This window comes from Anolis carolinensis, chromosome 2 (assembly GCF_035594765.1).
Source record: "Anolis carolinensis isolate JA03-04 chromosome 2, rAnoCar3.1.pri, whole genome shotgun sequence".
NCBI lineage: Eukaryota > Metazoa > Chordata > Lepidosauria > Squamata > Dactyloidae > Anolis > Anolis carolinensis.
Window position 1 is genome coordinate 31,463,491 of NC_085842.1, and position 24,346 is coordinate 31,487,836.

General features: G+C 42.7%; 1 protein-coding gene across 1 annotated transcript; it reads left to right on the forward strand.

The window, feature by feature from the left end:
- Positions 1-2,489: 2,489 nt before the first annotated feature.
- Positions 2,490-23,624, forward strand: LOC100567189 (L-amino-acid oxidase). Its single transcript, XM_016991782.2, has 6 exons — positions 2,490-3,418; positions 5,456-5,562; positions 15,066-15,267; positions 16,998-17,051; positions 18,353-18,486; positions 21,896-23,624. The coding sequence occupies exons 1-6, from the start codon at positions 3,143-3,145 to the stop codon at positions 22,656-22,658; spliced, it is 1,536 nt and encodes a 511-aa protein (XP_016847271.1). The 5' UTR covers positions 2,490-3,142; the 3' UTR covers positions 22,659-23,624.
- Positions 23,625-24,346: the final 722 nt, after the last annotated feature.

Consider the following 24,346-nt stretch of genomic DNA (forward strand, 5'->3'; position numbering starts at 1 on the left):
TTATTTATTTACAGCATTTATATTCCGCCCTTCTCACCCCGAAGGGGACTCAGGGCAGATCACATTACACATATAGGCAAACATTCAATGCCTTTTAACATAGAACAAAGACAAGACAAACATAGGCTCCGAGCGGGCCTCGAACTCATGACCTCCTGGTCAGAGTGATTCATTGCAGCTGGTTGCAGTTGGCTTGCTCTCCCGCCTGCGCCACAGCCCGGGCCTAAAGGTGGGTGACTGGGACAGAATAGGGATTCTGTTGGTGTACCTCCCACCTTGCTGCTTAACAGTCTCCCTTCTTGAGCTAGCAGGGATGGTTTCGTGGTTGGTGTTGGAGTTTCAGCAGCTAATAATGCTGGGAGACTTCAACATCCATGCTGAGACTGCTCTGTTGGGACTGCCTCAGAACTTCATGGCCTCCATGACAACCATGGGTCTGTCCCAAGTGATGTCTTGCCCTAACCATGCTGTTGGACATACTTTCAACCTTGTTTTCTGTGCAGAATGGGATGGTGGTGATTGTGGTGTGGAGGAACTTCTTGCAGTTCTGTTGTCATGGACCAATCACTACCTGGGCAGGTTTAAACTTCCTGGGACTCCAAACCTCTGTGGTCTGCCTCAGCCCTCGGCTCTTGGGAAGAGCCTGATATTCAGAGACAAATCCCAGACATTTAGACCTAATGTGTGTGTGTTGTGTTGTTATGTACAAATAATAATAAAAATTGAAGGAAAACTGATAAGGAGAAGACCTGGCTCTGGCTCACAAATGGGACACTGAAGAAGGAGACAAAAGGCCTGATCCTTGCAGCCCAGGAGCAAGCCATCAGAACAAATGCAATTAAGGCCAAGATCGAAAAATCAGCTGATGACCCAAAATACAGACTGTGCAAGGAAACCGACGAAATCATTGATCATATCCTCAGCTGCTGTAAGAAAATCGCACAGCCAGACTACAAACAGAGGCACAACTATGTGGCCCAAATGATTCATTGGAACCTATGCCTCAAGTACCACCTCCCAGCAGTAAAGAACTGGTGGGATCACAAACCTGCAAAAGTATTGGAAAATGAGCACGCAAAGATACTGTGGGATTTCCGAATCCAGACTGACAAAGTTCTGGAACACAACACCAGACATCACAGTTGTGGAAAAGAAAAAGGTTTGGATAATTGATGTTGCCATCCCAGGTGACAGTTGCAAAGACGAAAAACAACAGGAAAAACTCAGCCGCTATCAGGACCTCAAGATTGAACTTCAAACACTCTGGCAGAAACCAGTGCAGGTGGTCCCGGTGGTGACGGGCACACTGGGTGCTGTGCCAAAAGATCTCAACCGGCATTTGGAAACAATAGACATTGACAAAATCACGATCTGCCAACTGCAAAAGGCCACCCTACTGGGATCTGCACGCATCATCCGAAAATACATCACACAGTCCTAGACACTTGGGAAGTGTTCGACTTGTGATTTTGTGATACAAAATCCAGCATATCTATCTTGTTTGCTGTGCCATACAACGTCGTTGTGTTGATAATAATAATAATAATAATAATAATAATAATAATAATAATAATAATAATAATAATAGCACACCAAACTTCAAAACGAAAAAGAAGGGAAATGCACAACTGGTACATATACAATAGAGTCTTGCTTATCCAACCTTTGCTCACCCGGATCCACAGCTGTTTCTCTAGGAAGCAACTCTATCTTCATTTATAGTCAATTTTTTAGTAGTCAATGTTTTCAATACATTGCGATGTTTTGGTGCTAAATTCGTAAATATGGTAATTACTACATAACATTACTGTAGATTGAACTGCTTTTTCTGTTGATTTGTTGTAAAACATATTTTGGTGCTTAATTTGTAAAATCATAACGTAATTTGACGTTTATTAGGCTTTTCCTTAATCCCTCCTTATTATCCAACATTCTGCCAGCCCGTTTATGTTGGATAAGCAAGACTCTACTGTATAATCAAACTACTAGTAGAAATAGAATAGAGAACTCATATCAGTCCATTTTGACAAAAGACAGTCTTCTTCAGAATTTTATAGTAAACAGGAAGCTAATCCATACTAATTTGGTTAGCAGAGTTTGTGCAGCTGGTGGGTTGTAAAAGGAATAACAGAAATGTTATTGTGGGAGTCTACCACAGACACCTACTAATTGTGTCCATTGTAAATATCTCAATCTTAGTTCTGTATGATGCCTTTGTATGGTTTTCAAGCAGATTCTTATAGATAAGACAAATTGATTCAGTTTCTTTTAATTACAATGTCTCAAAGCATAAATTTTAAGAGCTATCTGAAATATGCTCTTAAAATGAAACATACACCATGAGAACACACTTGCATGGCCCTTTCATGAAGGCTGCACATAATAAAACTTCTAGACATCCCTATTCTATAATAAATACTGAGCTATTTTGGGGGATGACTTCAGAAAGGGATTGCATTGTCCAAAAAAACTATCAAAAAGAAGTTTTAAGAGGACAAAACCTGTTTGCTTGGATTCTGAATGCCATTTATTTGGCTCTCAGGAGTTGTTCTCTATAAATGTAAGAGCTGACTTGCAACCTTAAAGAGCCCTTCAAACATGGACTACTTCAGTAAGTGCTTTCTTTTCCTTTGAAATTTAAATGCTGCATCTTAAAACTATTATTCTTACTCAGCTGTGGTCATGGTTGGCTTTCATGTAAGTGGAGTGATGAATCTAATGCAGATTTTAATCCGAATTTTAAAGAAGATTAGCAATAGGTAAAACCTATTCTGAGGATAGGGTTCAGTACTATGGAGACCTCTTAGTCTTGAACTACACACAAAGCAGATAAATTGGCATTGCAGTTTTCACATAATGCTGTGTATTTGTCTCCTCAGGCTTATCATTTCTTCCTGTATTATTTGTATAGGTAGAAGACTGGTCACGTGTTAATATTTACCTTTTGCATGTTTAAATTGTTTAGCTTTTTAAGTATTATTTTGGTCTCAATTCTGAAAAAAATGTGAGGTATGTGTATAAAAATACATAGAACAAGAACTTTTGTTCAATCGTCACTTGAAACCTGTTATCAACATCCTGAAAGGTTTGATAGTTTCTGCTTATAGGAAGGCAAACAGAATAACACGCAAAGAATAGTGAAATGACAGAAAAATCCCTCAGCTGGGAAAATCAATTCACCCCCATCTCCTTTGTATTTCTAGTACTTCTACCACTTTTACTGCTCATGACTGACCTAACCTCTGGAAATGGCATTGACAACCTAGAAGGCTGTCTCCAAGATCCGGAATATGAAAAATGGTTGGATATTGCTAGACATGGGCTAGGAAAGGCCTCGAGAGCAAAGACCATTGTGGTTGTCGGGGCAGGAATAAGTGGACTCACTGCTGCCAAATTACTAAAAGATGCCGGACATCGGGTAATGACATAGTCCCAAGGAATCAACTGGTCTTTAATCAGAAAGAAAAATAATAATTCAGTATGTGTGTGTTTGTGTGTGTTTGGACTTAGAGATAACCTCTGTGTAAGGAAAAAGATTTTAAATGTACCATTTGCCTAAAAGGCTAAAAAAAATTGTCATTGACTCCTGAACAATGACTTCAATGGGAGATGCCATCAAAATCCCACTGGTTGATTATATTAGTGCAACTAAGGCCCCTTCTACACTGCCATCTAATCAAAATTATCAAAGAAAATAATCCACAATTTCTGCTTTGAACTGGATCATATGAGTCTAAGGGTAAAGGTAAAGGTTTTCCCCTGACATTAAGTCCAGTTGTGTCCGACTCTGGGGATTGGTGCACATCTCCATTTCTAAGCCAAACAGCCAGCTTTATCCATAGACACCTCCAAGGTCGTGTGGCCGGCATAACTGTATGGAGTCCTGTTACCTTCCCGCCAGAGCGGTACCTATTGATCTACTCACATCTGCATGTTTTCAAACTGCTAGGTTGGCAGAAACTGGGGCTAACAGCAGGTGCTCACTCTGCTCCCTGGATTCGAACCTGTGACCTTTTGGTCCACAAGTTCAGCAGCTCAACGCTTTAATACATTGCACCACCAGGGGCCCCCTACACTGCCATATAATTCAGTTCAAAGTAGATAATCTGGATTTTAAAAGGCAGTGTGAAAGGGGCCTAAGGAGTACATTGGCATAAGGGCTTTTTCAAGTATGCAAGAAGGTACCTAACAGAAAATATTAAATATCTCCTTGTGTATCAGGCTCAGCTCAAAAACAGCAGCCAGACAGTAATCAAGCTTGCTACATCCACAGCTTTCCTTTCATCTACCAAGCCTGTAACTCTATTAAAAAAGAGATAAGGTTAATCCGGCATGACTTTTATTTTGAGACACCCATGCTTTTTAGAAAACATGATATTCCTTTCTAAGTGCATACGGATTGTCTCTTTAATGATCTGCTCCAGAATCTTTCCTGGCATTGATGTCAGGCTGACTGGGCAATAATTATTTGGGTGCTCCATTCCCCCATTTTTGAAGACGGAGAAAACATTTACCTTCTCCCAATATACTGGAACTGCTCTTGTTTTCCAGGAATTCTCAAAGATGACTGCCAGTGGTTCTGAAATTGCTTCTATCTTTGGATGTAATTCATTTAGCCACAGGGACTTGAATTCATTTAAATTAGTCATAGTCAGATATTCCTGTACTGCCTCCTTGCCTATTCTGTGCTGCATTTCCCCTACTGCATCCTATGCTCCATCCTCCTCAAGTTAATGTTTCAGGAGAAAACTGAGGCAAAGAAAGAGTTGAGTAGTTCTGCTTTTTCTCTGTCCTGTTAGCATTTTGCCATCAGTTGTACACAGGTAATATACTGTAATCTGGCAGATGGGTATAGGAATAAAAATGTTACTTGTAACCCCTTTTAAGTTGCTCACAGTTGTCTTGACTTTGACTTTATTTGAGGAAAATGAAAAATTGATCTAACTGAAGGATTTGTCACACTATCCCAGTGGTACAGGCAGAGCATAGAACAATGGTGAGTACAGCTCTCAAAACTGTGGCCACTGACAATGCTGGATGGAGATTTATAGAGCTCTAAATATCCTAAATATCCTAAAATGTCACTTTCCCACACTCTGAGCATGCAATTATTTCTGTTCCTGCAAGATTCCCACCTTGTAGTACACTAAAAACATCTGGAAGCCATTTCAAACTATACAATTCTAGCACTATGATTCCACTCTGGCTGCCATAGCTCTGCCCAATAGAATCCTAGACTTTGTGGTTCGATGAGCTCTTGGGCTGAGAATCCTAAAATAAAACCTTCCTAAACTGCAAATCCCAGGATTCCATAGGATGAAAGTATGGCAATAAAAGTGGGATCATGGCTGTATGACAGTGTGGTGTGAGTATCCTTAATGTAGAGCATGGAACATTAGAAGCAAGGACAAAGGGAATGGGCTAACACATCGTTCATGCATATGCTTTTTCCTAGGTTGTGATTTTGGAAGCCAGTCATCGAGCAGGAGGACGAATAAGGACACACCGAGAGGATGATTGGTATGTGGATATGGGGCCTATGCAGTTGCCCAAATCTCACAGGTAGGAATGAGAGGAGACATGATAGCCATGTATAAATACGTGTGGGGAAGTCATATGGAGGAGGGAGCTAGCTTGTATTCTGCTGCCTTGGGGACTAGGATGCGGAACAATGGCCTCAAACTACAGGAAAGGAGATTTCACCTGAACATTAGGAAGAACTTCCTCACTGTGAGGGCTGTTCGGCAGTGGAACTTCCCGCCCAAGAGTGTGGTGGAGACTCCTTCTTTGGAGCCTTTTAAACAGAGGCTGGATGGCCATCTGTTGGGGGTGCTTTGCAATTTTCCTTCTTCTTGGCAGGGGGTTGGACTAGTTGGCCGGTGAGGTCTCTTCCAACTCTACTATTCTATGATTCAATGAAGAGGCCTCCCAGAACATTTTGACTCTTGCACAGAATTTGAGTAAAACTGCACACTGCACCAAATCTTTCAAGTTTTATTATTGTTTTATGTTAAACATCTCATGAGATTTTTTTTTCCTATAATGACCTATCAAAGCATGGATAAAGTTTTTATAGGTAAAGTATGTGGAACTGCCATTGAAAGCAATCAAATAACCTCAGTACACTAAGTCTTACATAGAACCTGTATCCATGGTTTCACTTACCTGTTTCTGGAAGGGGAGATTAATGGAGTCTCTAGGGAATTTGATAGGTCTTCCCATAAATTCTATGGTATAATTGCCCCGTAGGTTATTATAGTTGTGTTGGATGACTTAGAAAACTCTTAAGAGAAAATACCTTTCTAGGAATTTCTCAGTCCTCCGATGCAACCTGATGGTATGCTAGAACTGGAAATCAGGTAACTTTCACATAACCACAGCCTGGCCAGAAATTTATCTCCTGTGGATAAGGAGAGAGATCCAAAGTCTGGGAGTAGCTACTAAAAGGGTCTTCTCCCTTGTTCTCACCAAATGTGCCAGAGAAGATGATGGACAGAGAGAAGGACCTCTCCAAATGTTCTTAAGGGGCTCTTAAAGGGAAATGCTTGACTTTTAATGATCAACCCTGGAGCCCTCAGACATATTTGACTATAGTGTCCAACCAGCAAAGCCAAACTAGCTGAGGATGATGAGGGTTGTACTAGTTATTTGTGTAGTTTGGACCTCATGTCCTCTCATGAAAACCTGCCAGCTTGCTTTGATTAGTGGTGGAAACTCTACGCTGTATCCAGCTACAGAGAGCACCTCATCCCATGCATCTGTGACCCATCTTCAAGACTCTTTGCCTACGGGATCCTTACAGGTTCCATCACATGACACACACCCATTTCGTCAGTAATCTGTAGGATCCCACAGGCAAAGAAAATGCAGCCCATAATTTTTGAAAGATGGGGATGAATTGACTCCACTTATCTCTGGGAGCATCTTCTTTTGTGTGAGAAGGGGCATCCTGTGTATCTGTATGCGTGTTGTTGTTTTTGGCAGTGACATGTCATTTTTGGGAAAGCTTTATTTTTAATTCTGACTACAGCAAGCAGAAAAGGGTCCACTCATGAGAGAAACCATGTAAATCTGAGAGAAAATGCCCATTAATTCATTTAGGAAGAGAACTCTTCAGTGGTGGTGCTGGAGCTCAGGAACCTCTCACTGTGGGCATCCCCGTTCTCCCTATTTTTCAATCCGAACAAAAAATGTTGTTATTCTGGTTGTTGAACTTGAGTGTTTTATGATGATGCAGTATTGCTATTGTGTTTGAAATCAGTTTTTTCCATATTGCTTAATTCACTGACACTTGATAGCCATTGTGAGGGAGCCTATTGCTGAGATAGAAAGGCAGAGTAGAAATCCCTTTACAGTAGAGTCTCACTTATCCAAGCTAAACGGATCAGCAGAAGCTTGGATAAGCGAATATCTTGGATGATAAGGAGAGATTAAGGAATAGCCTATTAAACATCAAATTAGGTTATGATTTTACAAATTAAGCACCAAAACATCATGTTATACAACAAATTTGACAGAAAAAGTAGTTCAATGCGCAGGAATGTTATGTTGTAATTACTGTATTTATGAATTTAGCACCAAAATATCACGATATATTGAAAACATTGACTACAAAAATGGCTTGGATAATCCAGAACTTTGGATAAGCGAGGCTTGGATAAGTGAGACTCTACTGTATTTAAAAAAAATAGTGGCAGTGTCGCGCTCACTTCAAAGGATCAGTCTGAACGCAGATCAAAGATAGCTGCTCTCAAATCCAATCTTTATTGAAGAATACATGACTTTGGAAAAGTCGAGAATGACCTAATGTTTACATACATTCAATTTTATCACTTCTGATGCAACGTAACAGCACACGCAAATATCATCATCAAACCCCACCCTCCGGATCACATTACTACCATTCCCACACACTACATCAATTATAATTGTTTATACTTTCAACCCTGAGTTCCCAGGCTCATTTTATCTTCTCCCGCCAGGTGCTTGCAGGGTTGTTTTATGTTATGAAGCCAGATTCAGGGCTTGGAAATCCAGCCCTGGGATTTGGCTCCATGACATGGCGCCCTCGTTTTCTTCGTCCTCCTCTCCGGTTCTTCTTTCATCATAGTCCTGAAACAAATCAAACAATAACTCTATGTGTCCATTTTGTCCAAAGTCCCCATATACTTTTTCAGTAAGCTGCGATGGAATACTGGGTGTATTTTCCCTAAACTTTTTGGCAATGCCAACTGGAAAGTTACTTCATTGATAACACCCTGTATTCTGAATGGTCCAATATATTTGGGGCCCAATTTTCTCGAAGGTAGCCCCAATTTGATGTTTTGGGTACTTAACCACACTAGATCTCCTTTATCCAATTTATCGCCTTCCACCCTCTTTCTGTCTGCGAACGCTTTATACTTTTTGTGTGCTTCCTTTAAGGATGCAGTCACTTGACTCCAGCATTCTAGCATTTGCGTTTTCCATTTTCCTGCCTCTGTTTCCTCATTCTCTGTCCATCTTGGCAACTGGGGCAAAGGCTGTATTTCATACCCGTAAACTACTTCAAAGGGGGTTTTATTTGTTGCTGAATGTATAGTCGAATTAAAAGCTAGTTCTGCAAAAGCCAACCACCTAGACCAGTCATTTTGTCTCATGTTAGAGTACATTCGAAGGAACTGCCCAAGTGTCTGCTGAGTACGTTCTACTGCCCCGTTTGTCATGGGGTGAAAAGCAGAACTTAGACTCCTTTCTGCTCCTAGCATTTCCAAGAATTTTTCCCAAAATTTTGCTGTGAATTGTACTCCTCTGTCACTGACCACTCTACTGGGACATCCATGCAGTTTGTAAATATGGTTTATGTACAATTCAGCTAGTTTCTCGGCCGATGGTAGTTTCGTCAGTGCTATAAAGTGGGCCTGTTTAGAAAACAGGTCTAATACTGTCCAAATATAACGATGTCCTTTGCTAACCGGCAGTTCCCCCACAAAGTCCATAGCTACACATTCCCAAGGTCTGGTAGGTTCCGCTACTGTTTATAATAATCCCATAGGCTTCCCTCCTCTCGATTTATTTCTGGCACAATCATCACATTGAACAACATGATTCTTTATGTCCTTCCTCATTCCTGGCCACCAACAATGTTTTGCTATTGCCTTCGTTGTTTTTGTAATTCCTGTATGACCAGCGCTCTGGTTATTGTGAAAACGATGCAAAATCTTAATCCTTAATATTGCTGGGATATACAGTTTCTTGTTAACAAACCAAAATCCCCCCTTCTGCTCCCCCTTTTCTGCGTTGGATGCGATCCACTGATCTTCTTCATAAGACTGTTTCAGTTCGTTTCCCCAATTATCTTCCCCGTTGAGTTCAACAATAGCCGTGTTCTCCTTTTGGGTTTGCGCTCTTGTCCTGACAGCTAAGCCCCATTGTTTATCAGAGAATATTGTCCCCTCTTTTGCTGTGGTTATGCCTTCGTGTTGAGGCATGCGTGAAAGAGCATCTGCCAAGACATTCTGCTTCCCTTGAAAAAATTTTAATTGGAAATCGAACCTGCTGAAGTATTGCGCCCATCTAATTTGTTTGGGGGACAATTTTCGAGGAGACTTTAAATACTGGAGGTTCTTATGGTCAGACCAAATTTCAAATGGGATTCCGCTTCCTTCGAGGAAGTGTCACCAGCATTCTAAGGCTTTTAATATGGCTAATGCCTCTTTTTCCCATATTGGCCAACATTTTTCAGTTTCGCTGAACTTCCGGGACAAATATCCACAGGGTTTTAAGTTCCCATTTTGATCTTTTTGCAATAGTACTGCCCCGTACGCACAGTCTGAGGCATCGCAATGGATTATGAAAGGGCTTCTGATATCTGGATGTTTTAGGATGGGTCCTTCTGTGAAGCATTCTTTTAGGGTTTCAAATGCCTTTTGGCATTCTGGCGTCCAACTCAGTTTGGCGCCAGGAGCTTTTACTTTTGCTGTCTCCCCTTTCCCTTTTGTTTTTAAAAGTTCAGTAAGGGGTGCGGTTATTTGCGCGAAGCCTTTTATGAAGGATCTATAAAAATTTGCAAACCCCAGAAATGATTGCAATTGCCTCCTTGTTTGAGGCACTCCCCATTCTTTTACATCTGATACTTTAGCTGGATCCATAGCTAACCCTTCTGGAGATATCCGATACCCCAGAAAGTCAATTTGAGTTTTATTAAATTCACATTTGGACAGTTTTGCGTACAGCTTTGCTTCTCTTAGTCTCTGCAACACTTCCCGGACCAATTTCACGTGCTTTTCCTTATCTTCGCTCACAATCAAGATATCATCAAGGAATATGAATACCCCTCTGTACAACAATGGGTGTAGTATTTCATTTATAAGCTGCATAAAGCAACCGCCTCCGTTTTTTAATCCGAAAGGCAAAATTTTATATTCAAAATGGCCGAATGCGCAGGAAAATGCAGTTTTCCAAGTATCCTCCGGTTTGATTCTTAATTTATGATATGCTTCAATTAAATCCAGTTTAGTAAATATGCTCCCTTTCTTCAATACGGTAATTAAATCCTTTACTAAGGGCATAGGGTATTTATTGTCCTTAGTAATTGCATTTAAATTTCGATAATCAATGCACAATCTTAGGGAGTTGTCTTTCTTTCTCCTAAATAACACTGGGGCCCCGAGAGGAGAATTGGATGGCTTAATGAAGCCTCGCACCAGGTTTTTATCAATATATTTCCTCAATTCCTCCTTCTCCTGCACAGACATGGGATACACTTTTGGTTTTGGTAAGTTTGCTCCTGGGGTTATTTCAATTTCTACTTCTATATTCCTTTTGGGAGGTAATTTACTTGCTTCTTTCTGATTGAAAACATCCACAAAGTCTCTGTATTCAGGTGGCAATAGCTGTGGGTCTATTTCACCTGCTTCATCTCCCTCGTCCTCCTCTTCTGCAATTTTGCTTATCTCCCATTGCGTCTGCTGTTCTTTAAATGCTAGGCTCTTTCCTCTCCAATCTACTTCAGGATTAGCCTGTTCGAGCCATGGTATCCCTAATATTACGTGGTATGCGGCAATAGGGGCTATCACAAAGGATATTCTTCCTTCCCATTTGCCTATTTTACATGGGACCCCCCGTATTTCCTTTGTAGATACTTCCCCAGCAGCAACTGATCCATCTAGCTGCGAAAATGCAATTGGGGAGTCAAGCGCCATCTGCTGGCACTTCAGCGCTCCTGCTAGTTCCGGAGTTATAATGTTCCTAGAACAACCACAATCCACGAATGCCTTGCAGGTGGCCCGATTCTCTAGCCCCGAGATGCAGATTGGCACTACTATCATGCGTTTGTCCCGACTCACCAGTTTTTCCGAAGATTCTGGGGCTTGCACCTCCTCCTCCGCACGCCTCCCGGTTGCTGGCTTGGGTTTTGAGGGTTTTGGTGGCTCCCCCTTCCGTGCCCAACATTCTGCTGCTCGATGGCCCGTCTTCCCACACACAAAGCATCCCGGTTTAGGTTTGTTGTCGTCTCCTCTGGAGGGAATCCCCGGCCTCCCTCCGGACCTTTCCTGCTTCCTCGTTTCTCCTCGGCCTCTTGCCACCGGTCTTTGCTGGCCGCCGCTGCTCCTGAAGCGCTTCACTTGGGCCAGGGTGGACTCAACGCGCCCCGCTAGTTGAATCCATCCCTGGAGCGTTTCGGGGTCATCTCTGTGCGCTGCCCAGCTGAAAACCTCGGGGCGTAGTCCCTCTTTAAATATTTCCACTTTGGTCACTTCAGACCACTCTGGTACCCTTTCCGCGAGGTGGAGGAATTCCTCTGCGTACTCGGGCACCGTTTTGTCCCTCTGCTTTATTCCTTTAAGCTGGTCTCGAGCCCTCAATTGCTCTAGCCGGTCTCTGAACCGGTTTTCCAGTGCGGCGAGGAAGCGGGGCACTGACCTCAGGCATGGGTCGCGTCTGGCATGTAGTTGCACATACCAGCTTGCAGCTCCTCTCTTTAGTGTGTTGCCGATGGCTCGAACCCTGCTTGCTTCGGAGGGGAATGTGTGTGCATTGTCTTCCATGTATCCTCTGATGCTAATTAGAAAAAAGTTCAATTCAGCTGATTCCCCTCCGTATTCTAGTTTGAGATCTTCCCTCCTTGGCATCCATTCTGCGGCCCGTTGGTGCTGTCTGGGAGGCAGGGGGAAGGGTTGCATCGGGTTTCCTTGGACGGCCCCTCTGAACACGCCGCGCCCCACTCCGGTGGTCATTCTGCGCGGCTCCCGAAATTCTGCCGCCGCTGTCGGCCCTTCCGCCCATCCGCATACGGGCCTCGCTGTAGCCCCCGCATCTCGTCTTCCCTCGTCGTACAGCACATTCTCCTCCTCTTCCTGGATCTCCTGCTCCTCTCCGCCTTCGTCTGCTAATCCACTGGACCCGATCCCTGGCCCCAGTGGTCTTTCCACCCCGACGCCCATTCGGGGGGTTGGGAGCTCTGTTGGAGATGGCGGCCTCAGAGTTCCCAGAGCTCGCTGGCACTCCACTTCGCGTGCCATTCTGTCTCGGAACTCCAGCTCCTGCCAATATTCCTCATCTCCCTCGCCCCTCGCCGCCACGGGACTCTGCGTTGATGCTCGCTGGCCCCTCTGGCTCCAATCTCCTTCTTTACTTGGCTCTCTCTCGGCGCCATATCGGATGGGCTCCTTTTGGAGATTCTCTTCCAATAGTGGCACCAACCTCCCTACGGTTTCCGACAGCCTGGATAAATTTGTTTCCAGGATGGATAACCGCAGGGCCACGGTCTCCGGCATGCTTCCTCCAGATCCCCAACTGGTTTCCGCAGCCGCAGAGACGCCTCTTCCTCCCCTGGGAATCCTCTGGGTCACGCCGTCCGGCCTGGGGTACCCCGTAGAGGAAGCTATGGCTTGCAGCGTCTCTTCTCCCAACGGCCGGGCCCCTTGCAAAGGCCTCCCTGCTCCATTTGGGCTTTGATCTCCTTCTCCACTCATTATCACTTCACTGCGAATTCCGCAGGAGGGTGAGAACGGGATTCTCGACTTAAATGTCGCGCTCACTTCAAAGGATCAGTCTGAACGCAGATCAAAGATAGCTGCTCTCAAATCCAATCTTTATTGAAGAATACATGACTTTGGAAAAGTCGAGAATGACCTAATGTTTACATACATTCAATTTTATCACTTCTGATGCAACGTAACAGCACACGCAAATATCATCATCAAACCCCACCCTCCGGATCACATTACTACCATTCCCACACACTACATCAATTATAATTGTTTATACTTTCAACCCTGAGTTCCCAGGCTCATTTTATCTTCTCCCGCCAGGTGCTTGCAGGGTTGTTTTATGTTATGAAGCCAGATTCAGGGCTTGGAAATCCAGCCCTGGGATTTGATTCCATGACAGGCAGGAAATAGCAAGGCATATTTCAAACAAAGACCACCACCTTGGCTCTCAGGACAGAGAATGTGATCAAAGCAGAGATTGGCAGGTGATCCACTTTCAATGGAGGCTATGAGGAAATGCCTTGTGCCATTTATTTCAATGGCTCTATAAGCAGGAGGTTGGACTGGAGGGCACTTGTGGTTTCTTCCAACTCTATGATCCTACTCTACCACTACATCTGGTTCCTATTAATTAAGTATAAAGCTTCCAGTGGCTACAACTGATTACATAGGCATGCATGAATACAATATTTATCTATGGTGGCTTTTTAACAACCTCCAGGACAGAGCTTGGAAACACTGCTGGTGTTAACTTTTTTATAATTTACTTTTCCCCCAAGACTTGGACTCTTTTGGTCTATAACTTCTGAATCAAGAGAAGGTTGAGAGAAGACATGATTGCCATGTATAAATATGTGCAAGGATGTCATAAGTAAGAGGGAACATGCTTGTTTTCTGCTGCCCTGGAAACTACCGTGTTTCCCCGAAAATAAGACAGTGTCTTATATTAATTTTTGCTCCCAAAGATGTGCTAGGTCTTATTTTCAGGGGATGTCTTATTTTTCCATTAAGAAGAATTCACATTTATTGTTGAACAAAAAAATTAACATTTATTATATACTGTACAGTAGCTGTCATCACAAACCAGCATAACCAGACAAATTGTGAATCCTATCAAGAATTTCTTGTTACTACCATTATTTCTATGTACAACTGGTATGTACATTTACCAATCCTGCATGCTCTGGTGTTCTATTTGGCAGGCACTGGGCATGCTTCCAAACAAAAACTTTGCTAGGTCTTACTTTCGGGGGAGGCCTTATATTTAGCAATTCAGCAAAACTTCTACTAGGTCTTATTTTTTGGGGATGTCTTATTTTAGGGGAAACAGGGTAGGGCTCAGAGCAATGGGTTCAAATTACAGGAAAGGAGATTCCACCTGAACCATAGGAAGAATTTCCTAACTGTAAGAGCTGTTCAGCAGCGGAACTCTCTGCCTCCGAGCATGGTGGAAGCTCCTTCCTTAGAAGCTTGTAAACAGAGATTGGATGGCCATCTGTCAGGCCATCCAGTTGGTTGGGTTGGGTTGCTGACCTGAAGGTTGCCAGGTTCGAATCCAACCCGGGGAGAGCACGGATGAGCTCCCTCTATCAGCTCCAGCCTCCCACAAGATGTCTCCCACAAAGATGATAAAAACATCAAAACATCTGTTCATCCCCTGGGCAGTGTCCTTGCAGACAGCCAATTCTCTCACACCAGAAGCGACTTGCAATTTCTCAAGTCGCTCCTAACACAAAAAAAGGAGTACTTTGATTGTGCTTGACAAGGGGTTGGACTAGATGGCCTATGTAGTCTCTTCCAACTCTATGACCATACTAGCATGCTAGCATAGGATGCAGGGAATTGTAGTCATAAAAAGTAACCTTTCCTTAGCTCTGCTCCATAAAAAGTAACCTTTCCTTAGCTCTGTTTAGCTCTGGGCACAAGAGCAGGAGCGGGCTGTTCATGCCTTGCCCTTCAGCTTCCCAGAAGTATCTGTTCATCCACTGTGAGAAACACAATACTGAACTTTGGTTGGCTCCAGAAGGACTCGTCATATTCTTCCTAATGAGAAAATTAAGAAACCGTTGGTTGTTATTTTTCCCCTTTTAGAATTGTCCGTGAATACGTGAGCAAATTCAACCTCAGACTAAACCACCACGCTCAAATGGATGAGAATGCCTGGTATTTCATCAGAAACAGCAGGCATAGAGTGGGAGATGTCCATAAAAATCCTGGAATTTTTGGGTACGAAGTTAATCCCAACGAACAAGGAAAATCTGTTGATGAACTTTTTCAGGAGGCACTGGATGAGGTATGTGTGAAGGTACACACATGTGTATGTGTTATAAGGAAACTGAATGAACACGCTGAACTAGACATAGTGGAATTGCACAGTACAGATTTAATATGACAGCAGTTACAGAGTGATCTCAAGTCACCCTCAACCTTATTCTGTGACAAAATGGGGATGCTGCTGTTAGTTTGCTTTAATAAGAGGGGTAGGAATGATGAGCTTGTCAAATCTTTCTAGACTGCAACTCCTAGCATTCCTTGCTTGGGAGACTGCTGCCTCGGGAAGATGGAAAACTTCATTCCAAGAAAATCTGAAGCACCAATCGCATCTCACCTTAGACAATTAGAGTCTCAGCTGCAGTGTGTAGATGTGCTGTGTGAATGACAAAAATCTTGAAAATATATGTTATTATCTTACAAAAGATATACCGTATATTTTAAAATATACACGAAACAATTTCATTAGATATGTTGTGGCCCTGTACATTTCATTATTACAATTTATGTGTCCATATCTCTTATAAGGAATTGGTTTAATCTCCGGTTTTCCAGTAAAACCGAATTACTGGTCATGAAATGATGCATGTCTAAAACATGTGTCACCAACACAAAATGTCTGGAAAGTTTTGTTGTAATGGAAGCTCCTTGTGTGGTGTCATGAACTTGTACATTTACCTGGTTCCACATCACAAAATTGTCATCATCTGCTGCTGCCACTCAGGGAACAGAAAGGAAATGCAGTATGGGACAACCAAATGTCTATTATAGTGGGCTCTTAATAACCACTGGTAACCCGGTGATGTAATGGGTAAACAGGCAGGACTTCTGACTGACAGGTCGCCAGTTCGAATCCGAGGAGAGCAGGATGAGCTCCCTCTGTCAGCTCCAGCTCCCTATGTGGGGACATGAGAGAAGTCTCCCACAGGATGGTAAACTTTAATTCTATGTTTTTAGTAAGTGTGTTTCATTTTTCTGGTCAATGTTTAAATATTAGAACTGGTGCATGTTATTGTTTATTGGTGTATTGTACATTGTTATTGATTTGTATCTGATATTTCTGTGAGCCGCCCCAAGTCCCTTCCGGGGGAAATGGTGGCGGGATACAAATAAACTTATTATTATTATTATTATTATTATTATTATTATTATTATTATTATTATTATGATACTTCAAACACCCGGGCGTCCCCTGGGCAATGTCCTTGCAGATAGCCAATTCTCTCACATCAGAAGTGACTTGCAGTTTCTCAAGTCTCTCCTGACATGAAAATAAAATAAAATAAAATAATTGGGATTTGATTCAAAGATCCCTGCGGATACAAAACCCACAGATCAGCTTTCCAAACATTTCATGTTTGCGACATATTTTTTAGACATGCATCATTTCACGACACAGCAATTCAAATTGTATTAGCAAAGAGGAAGTTAAACCAATCCCTTATAAGAGATATAGACACATATATAAACTGTAATAATAAAATGTATGGGGACATCACATATCTCATGAAATCCTTTCATATATATATATTTCAACCAGCCACATTTTTTCATTTCACTTCATTCCATTCTTCTTTACTTTCAGGATGCCTATTTTATTCTATCATTTACTTTCTTAAGAATGAACAAAGTGCATGGCAAATATTGTGATGTTTTAGTCAAATTGCATAGTTTTCAGTAGGTTTTTTTTCCTGATTCAGATTGTGTAAGGATTGGTCAGTTTTATCTATCTTTCTTGTTCCTTTTGCACAGGTTACAAAAAACTGTACACTTTTGAAAGAGGAATATGACTCCTTTTCCACTAAGGTAAAGTCTGTCTTCATTCACTCTTCAGTTACAAAAACTGTAATTAATCCTGTATTTCAGTTCTTTTAAAAAGCAGTTCTTTTTAAGCAACACCAAAAATACAAAGAATCAATATATGAATACTGACAATTAAGCAATAATAAAAGCATGTTTTAAAATCCCAATTAAGGTAAAGATAAAGGTTTTCCCCCGACATTAAGTCTAGTCATGTCTGACTCTGGGGGTTGATGTTCATCTCCATTTCTAAGCTGAAGAGCCGGCATTATCCATAGACACCTCCAAGGTCATGTGGCCGGCATGACTGCATGGAGTGCCGTTACCTTCCTGCCGGAGCGGTATCTATTGATCTACTCACATTTGCATGTTTTCGAACTGCTAGGTTGGCAAAGGGGCCCCTGGTGGCACAGTGTGTTAAAGCGCTTAGCTGCTGAACTTGCGGACCGAAAGGTGCCAGATTCAAATCCCGGGAGTGGAATGAGCGCCTGCTGTTAGCCCCAGCTCCTGCCAACCTAGCAGTTTGAAAACATGCAAATGTGAGTAGATCAATAGGTACCGCTATGGCGGGAAAGTAACGGCGCTCCATGCAGTCATGCCGGCCACATGACCTGGAGGTGTCTATGGACAACGCCGGCTCTTCGGCTTAGAAATTGAGATGAGCACTAACCCCCAGAGTCGATCACGACTGGACTTAACGTCAGGGGAAACCTTTACCTTTTTAGGTTGGCAAAAGCTGAGGCTAACAGCGGGTGCTCACTCTGCTCCTCGGATTCGAACCTGCAACTTTTCGATCTGCAAGTTCGGCAGCTCAGCACTTTAACACACTGAGCCATCGGGGGCTACAAAAATCCCAAATACAGTAGTATAAATACCAGACAAAAAGAGAGATCCTAGACCCGGGGTCTTCAAACTTTTTAACTAGAGGGCTAGTTCACAGTCCCTCAGACTGTTGGGGGGGGGGATTATGATTAAATAGTCCAAAATAGGATTGTTGTTGTTGCGTGTCTTCAAGTCGTTTCAGACTTAGGTCAACTCTAAGTCTAAAGTTTAGGACAGGGGCCAGGTAAATGACCTTGGAGGGCCTCATCCTGCCCACGGGCCTTAGTTTGGGGACACTTGTCCTGACCCAAACTAAATTTGATGTGAATGTGACTTTACCTCTTACTTTGGATTTGGGATGTTCAGCATTTGGAAGACATCTTCTGCTATTAGATCAATAAAAGTAAATGTTTTTTAGAAGTGAACTAACAACTTTAAATGTACATCTAACCCCACACTTCATTTTCTCTTTTCTCACACATTAGGAATACTTAATTAAGAAAGGAAATTTGAGCAAAGAGGCCGTTGACATGATTGGTGAACTCCTGAATCAAGAATCTGGCTTCCACCTGTCATTTCTTAACACTGCCATGGATTATCTTATCTACTCTAAAGACAGGTAAAGGTGGACTGGAGGACACTATGTAAGAACGAAATCAGCATTTCATTACTGAATTGAGATTTAACATTTTGTCCACTGGCCACACTGGCTGGGGGATTCAATGAGATGAGGTCCACCAAGTAACTTTTCAAACCTTGGCTCTGTCTAACAAAAAGTTGATCATGAAATACTGCAATTGAAATGCAGCAGCGAGTTGACCTCCCGTCAATAGAAAGGTCAGTTTGGAACCTGTTTGGCAGAAATCAGTGATTAGACTGATACGTCTGGAACAAGTTGAGGCGACGAAGGGGATTATATTAGCAATAGAGGTAAAGGTTTCCCCTGACGTTAAGTCCAGTCGTTTCCGACTCTGGGGGTTGGTGCTCATCTCAATTTCTAAGCCAAAGAGCCAGCGTTGTCCGTAGACACCTCCAAGGTCATGTGGCCGGCATGACTGCATGGAGCACCGTTACTTTCCCGCCATAGCGGTACCTATTGATCTACTCGCATTTGCATGTTTTCAAACTGCTAGGTTGGCAGAAGCTGGGGCCAACAGCGGGCGCTCATTCCGCTCCCCGGATTCGAACCTGTGACCTTTTGGTCCGCAAGTTCAGCAGCTCAACCCTTTAACACACTTCGCCACCGGAGGCCATATTAGCAATAGAACATGGTCTCAAATCACTATACAGGGTTCCTTCCCCTCCCCACTTTCTGGAAGAGATTTGCAGCAGCGCACCAAAGGCATGAAATAGTTTTTAAAATAGGGTGACATTAATGGAAGTAACATATTATTACCCATCCCAGGGGCTCAGTTATCCCACTAATGCCATGCCCTAGAAGTGTTTTTGGACCCACCCACCCCCTGCTCGCTGCCCTCCAAAACACCAATGTGAGCAAATGTCTATAAAGTGCTTTGCATTCTGCAGAGCTGATTTCACTGTGTGATGTGGTTTAAACATGGGGCTCATTGATGTGCATTAACTCGGACTTTCCCCTGACTTTGCTTGATGTGCTTTACTATCCTTAAATGGCATTGCAGAGCACTTTTAAGCAGTGTATGTTTTCTAGCCATTACAGTTTGACATTGGCTTCAATTTGTATCAAACCTTCAGTGCAGATGTGCCCAGAGTCAGACGAGGCAAGAGATTAGAGGGAGAATGTGAGAAGAAAGGAGATTGGTGCCCCTCTTATTTCCACCTTCATCATAGCCTCATTGGCTGGTTGGAGGGGAATGGAAAAGTCATCCTCTTTGTTTATTTACAACATTTATATTCTGCCCTTCTCACCCTGAAGGGGACTCAGGGCGGATCAGAGAACATGTACACAGCAAACATTCAATGCTGTTAGACATACAAGACAAAGGTATTATGTCGGCATTTTCCCAACTTCGGCGCCCTGGAGGTTGTGCTCGATTCCGGCCACAGGGAGTTGCCGTCGCTCCAACCACTATGACGATGACGAGCCCTTGATCACAAATGTGTCCTCCTGTTCTTTTGATCGCCGGCATTTCTGGTATTTCTGGTATTTGTTTTTTTTTATGGTACTGTAAAATACCTCCATAAAAAACCCTCCATGGAGCCCCTGGTGGCACAGTGTGTTAAATCACTGAGCTGCTGAACTTGCAGACCAAAAGGTCGCAGATTCGAATCTGGAGAGCCGAGTGAGCGCCTGCTGTTAGCTCCAGCTTCTGCCAACCTAGCAGTTTGAAAACATGCAAATGTGAGTAGATCAATAGGTACTGCTCCGGCGGGAAAGTAACAGTGCTCCATGCAATCATGCCAGCCACGTGGCCTTGGAAGTGTCTATGGACAACGCCAGCTCTTCGGCTTAGAAATGGAGATGAGCACCAACCCCCAGAGTCGGACACGACTGGATTTAACGTCAGGGGAAACCTTTACCTTTTCCTAAAATACCTCCTTTCTTAAGTGGTGTCTAATTTCTCTACTCACAGCTTCACAGCTGGTTTTGAACTGCTTAGTTTCACTACCTGAACTGATACCTTTCATTTGATCTGGAAGCTGTCTGGTAAAGTATGTTTGGGAAGGCATTCAGAATCATGGCAATGGTGTCATGGTTGTAGCATTAGTGAATATGGGTCATTTATGGATTCATAGATCAAGGTTAGACGCTCATAACTGCCCTACTGGATTCCAGACATGATCCAATGGTGATAGCTATGGATCATGAAAGCTTATACTAGGTAAAGTACCACAAGATTATTTCAATGCTTGGGAAAGTTACTTTACTACAACTCCCAGAATCTCCCCATTCACTGTGCACTCAAATGGGACTACTCTGTCGGTCAGCTTCAGATCTTCTTCAAAGCCAAGTGCCTTCAGGAGCTGCCCCTCCTCATCTCCTGAGGTTTTGGCTCCTGCTGGGAAGGCAGCTGCAAAACCCCCTTTGCTCACATACCAATTCCCCAAACTGTCTTCTATCTAATGCTCATTTCAATTATTGAATTTATATTATGAATTTAAGCCCCATCTACACTGTTATATGACGCAGTTAGAAATGGATTTAAGCACTTTATATGTTCTAAGTTTGTATATTGTTTTTATTGTTAATTGCCTAATTGTTTCTAATTGTTTTTAACTGTTTTAATTACTCCATGTTTTATTTTACTGTATTGTTATTTACCAACATTGAATTTTGTCAGATTTGTAAGCCGCCTTGAGTCCCTCCAGGTGAGAAAGGTGGGATAGAAATGATGTAAATAAATAAAATAGTGTCAGTGTAGACCAGGCATGGGCAAACTTGGGCCCTCCAGGTGTTTTGGACTTCAACTTCCACAATTTCTAATAACTTACTGGTGTTAGGAATTGTGGGAGTTGAAGTCCAAAACATCTAAAGGGCCCAAGTTTGTTCATGTCTGGTTAGTTCAATACAGTTCAATGCAGTCAAATTGCATTGTATGAGTTTATAAAAGGTAAAGGTTTCCCCTGACGTTAAGTCCAGTCGTGACCGACTCTGGAGGTTGGTGCTCATCTCCATTTCTAAGCCAAAGAGCCGGCGTTGTCCATAGATATCTCCAAGGTCATGTGGCCAGCATGACTGCATGGAGCGCCATTACCTTCCCGCCGGAGCGGTACCTATTGATCTACTCACATTTGCATGTTTTCGAACTGCTAGGCTGGCAGGAGCTGGGGCTAACAGCGGGCGCTCATTCCGCTCCCGGGATTTGAATCTGGGACCTTTTGGTCTGCAAGTTCAGCAGCTCAGCGCTTTAACACACTGTGTTTATACTGACCATATAATATAGATGGGGGCTGACACCATGGTATGGTAAAATCAGTTTAAAACAATTTTATGAACTCCAGATTGATAAAGAAAAGAGAGGAAAAATAGGTGTCAAGTACCCCCCCCCCCCAACAGTTGTGATAACTTACCCTTTTATACTTGTGTCTCACTTTTGTCTCACTTTCAGTTCTGAAGAAATTTCAGGTGGATTTGATCAGCTTCCTCAACATTTATACCACGAAATATCTGAGATTGTTCATTTTAACTATACAGTGGAGCAGATTCAGTGTATAGGTGAAAAATTGAGAGTGTTCTACTGGTGGTCATCTAAACGGGCATTTTCGTCCCTTTTTGCTGACTTTGTTCTTGTCACAGCGACTGCAAAAGCCACGCAGCTCATCAAATTCGTGCCGCCACTTTCGGCTTCCAAGGCTCAGGCTTTGCGGTCTCTGAATTATGCAAGTGCTACGAAAATTGCCTTGGTTTGCACTGAGAAATTTTGGGAGGAAGACGGGATTCAAGGTGGATGGTCCATCACAGATCTCCCATCCCGAAGAATCAGCTACCCAAACCACAACTTCCCCAGTGGGATGGGGGTACTGCTGGCTTCCTACACTTTGCATGGCGACACTGATTTGTATAGTGCACTCAGTCCGGAAAAATACATTGGGATACTGATGGATGACCTAGCAAAAATCCACCAAATATCCAAACAATACCTCGAGTCTATTTGTCAGAAACATGTAGTGCAAAAATGGGCCTTGGACCAATATTCGGTTGGAGCATTCAGTGCCTTCACCCCATACCAGTTTACCCACTATGCTAATGTTTTGTCCCAGAATGAAGACAGGATTTACTTTGCAGGAGAACACACGACTCATCCTCATGCTTGGATCGACAGCGCCATGAAATCGGCTATAAAGGCCGCAAGTGATATCCACCATAGGTGAAATGGTGCTTCAGAGCAGAGATGGCAAAATAAATTTAGAGAAGGCCAATTTGGCTGTAAGAGAACTCCAATGAATGGTTTGGAAACTGCAACTATATTGAAGGTGCAGGTGTGCCTCACCTCAGTAGCCTAGAGGAGAAAACTGCAAAAGAAATAAATGAAAAGTAAAGCTGTAGAATTAATACAGTTTGAAATCACTTCAGCTGTCTTGAATCCTGGGATTTGTAGTTTGATGATGAACCAGCAGTGAATTTTCCTTCCTTGGGGTAGATTCCTCTCAATTCCTGTTGTCTCATCCTGGTTCTTAACTAGGAGACTGTAAAGAAGTGTATAATTATATTTTGTTTATAGATGACATGTGTATTTGATTTTGTTTGAACAGTCAGGTTTGGCTAAGTTTAAAATGGTGAGTATTTGAGTTGATGATGTATGGGGGAAGGTAGCCATCTTAAGGCAGGTTACCATAGCAACAGGGGCGGAGCCAACCGCCGTTTGGAAAGAAAAAGGGGGAATGTTTTAAAACCCAGGCAGTCTGTGATTTCCATTCACAGTGAAGGAACTGATTCTTGTGTAGAGGATCAGGGTGACTCAAAAGAATTTGAGTCAGGTCTAAAATAAAAGGATTTATTTTAGGCAGTCTGTGATTTTCTAGTCACAGTGGAGGATCTGATTCTTGTGAGGAGAATCAGGTTGGCTCAAATAGAAGGATTTGAGTCAGATCTAAGTTGGACCAGACTAGGCAAGTTAGGTGACTTGTCTAGGGTCATTTATAGAGCCTGTGGATTAGGGAAAATTAATCCCAGGGGATCCAGGAGGATCAGGGTTTAGTGTAATCCAGAGAAAGAAATATTTTGAAAGTTTGACCACCTCATATCCGTTTGTAGCCATTAAGTGAAGTGCCTTTAACAAGTTATATGAAACCATCAAGCTCTGTACCTGCAATAAACTTATTTTGATTTTATTCTAACTAAGCCTCTGTCATACTCTTATATTAAGTTAAGTAACAACAACATCTGAAGTAAAACAAATAGAGACAGCTTAAAAGAACCAGTGCCATCTGCCTGACGTCTCCTCCATTGGTGGCAGTGAAGAAGATAGTCAAACAAATAATGAATTAACATCATCTCTCATAAAACATCTTTATTAATTGGTGGTATCTGTGTGTGTGTGTGTAGGATCAGAGGGATTCCATCTCTGTCACACATTCCTGTCAGACACCTTACCTCTGCACATATTGGTGGCAAGCGGAGGGGATCAAAAGGATTCCATTCCCTGTCACCCTCAGTTCTGTACAATTTGGTGGCAGCTGTGGGATTCAAAAGGGATTCCATTCCCTGTCACCTCAGCATCTGTACAATTTGGTGGAGCAGCGGCAGGATACGTATAACATCCCTAATTTGGTGCCTGAGATCGCTCATTAAAATTTCTGAGGTAAAAGTTATAAAGAATGGCCACCAGAAAGCAGAAAAGAGGAGCAGGAGAGGTAGAGGTGTACCAAGGGGAAGAGAGTTCAGATTCTGAACAACAGACCACCATGTCAGAAGCAATGATGAAATATCAATTAGAGATGAGGAAATTACAATTAGAGGCCGAGGAGAAAGAGAGACAGGCACAGATGGAGAAGATGAAATTGGAAAAAGAGATGGAGATGAGAAAGATGGAGATTGAATGAGAAAGACAGAAGCTGGT

Coding starts and splice junctions, on each gene's coding strand:
- LOC100567189 (XM_016991782.2), top strand. CDS start 3,143: ATGACAGAAAAATCCCTCAGCTGGGAAAATCAATTCACCCCCATCTCC. Junction 3,419..5,455: donor TAAAAGATGCCGGACATCGG/GTAATGACATAG, acceptor GCTTTTTCCTAG/GTTGTGATTTTGGAAGCCAG. Junction 5,563..15,065: donor CAGTTGCCCAAATCTCACAG/GTAGGAATGAGA, acceptor TTCCCCTTTTAG/AATTGTCCGTGAATACGTGA.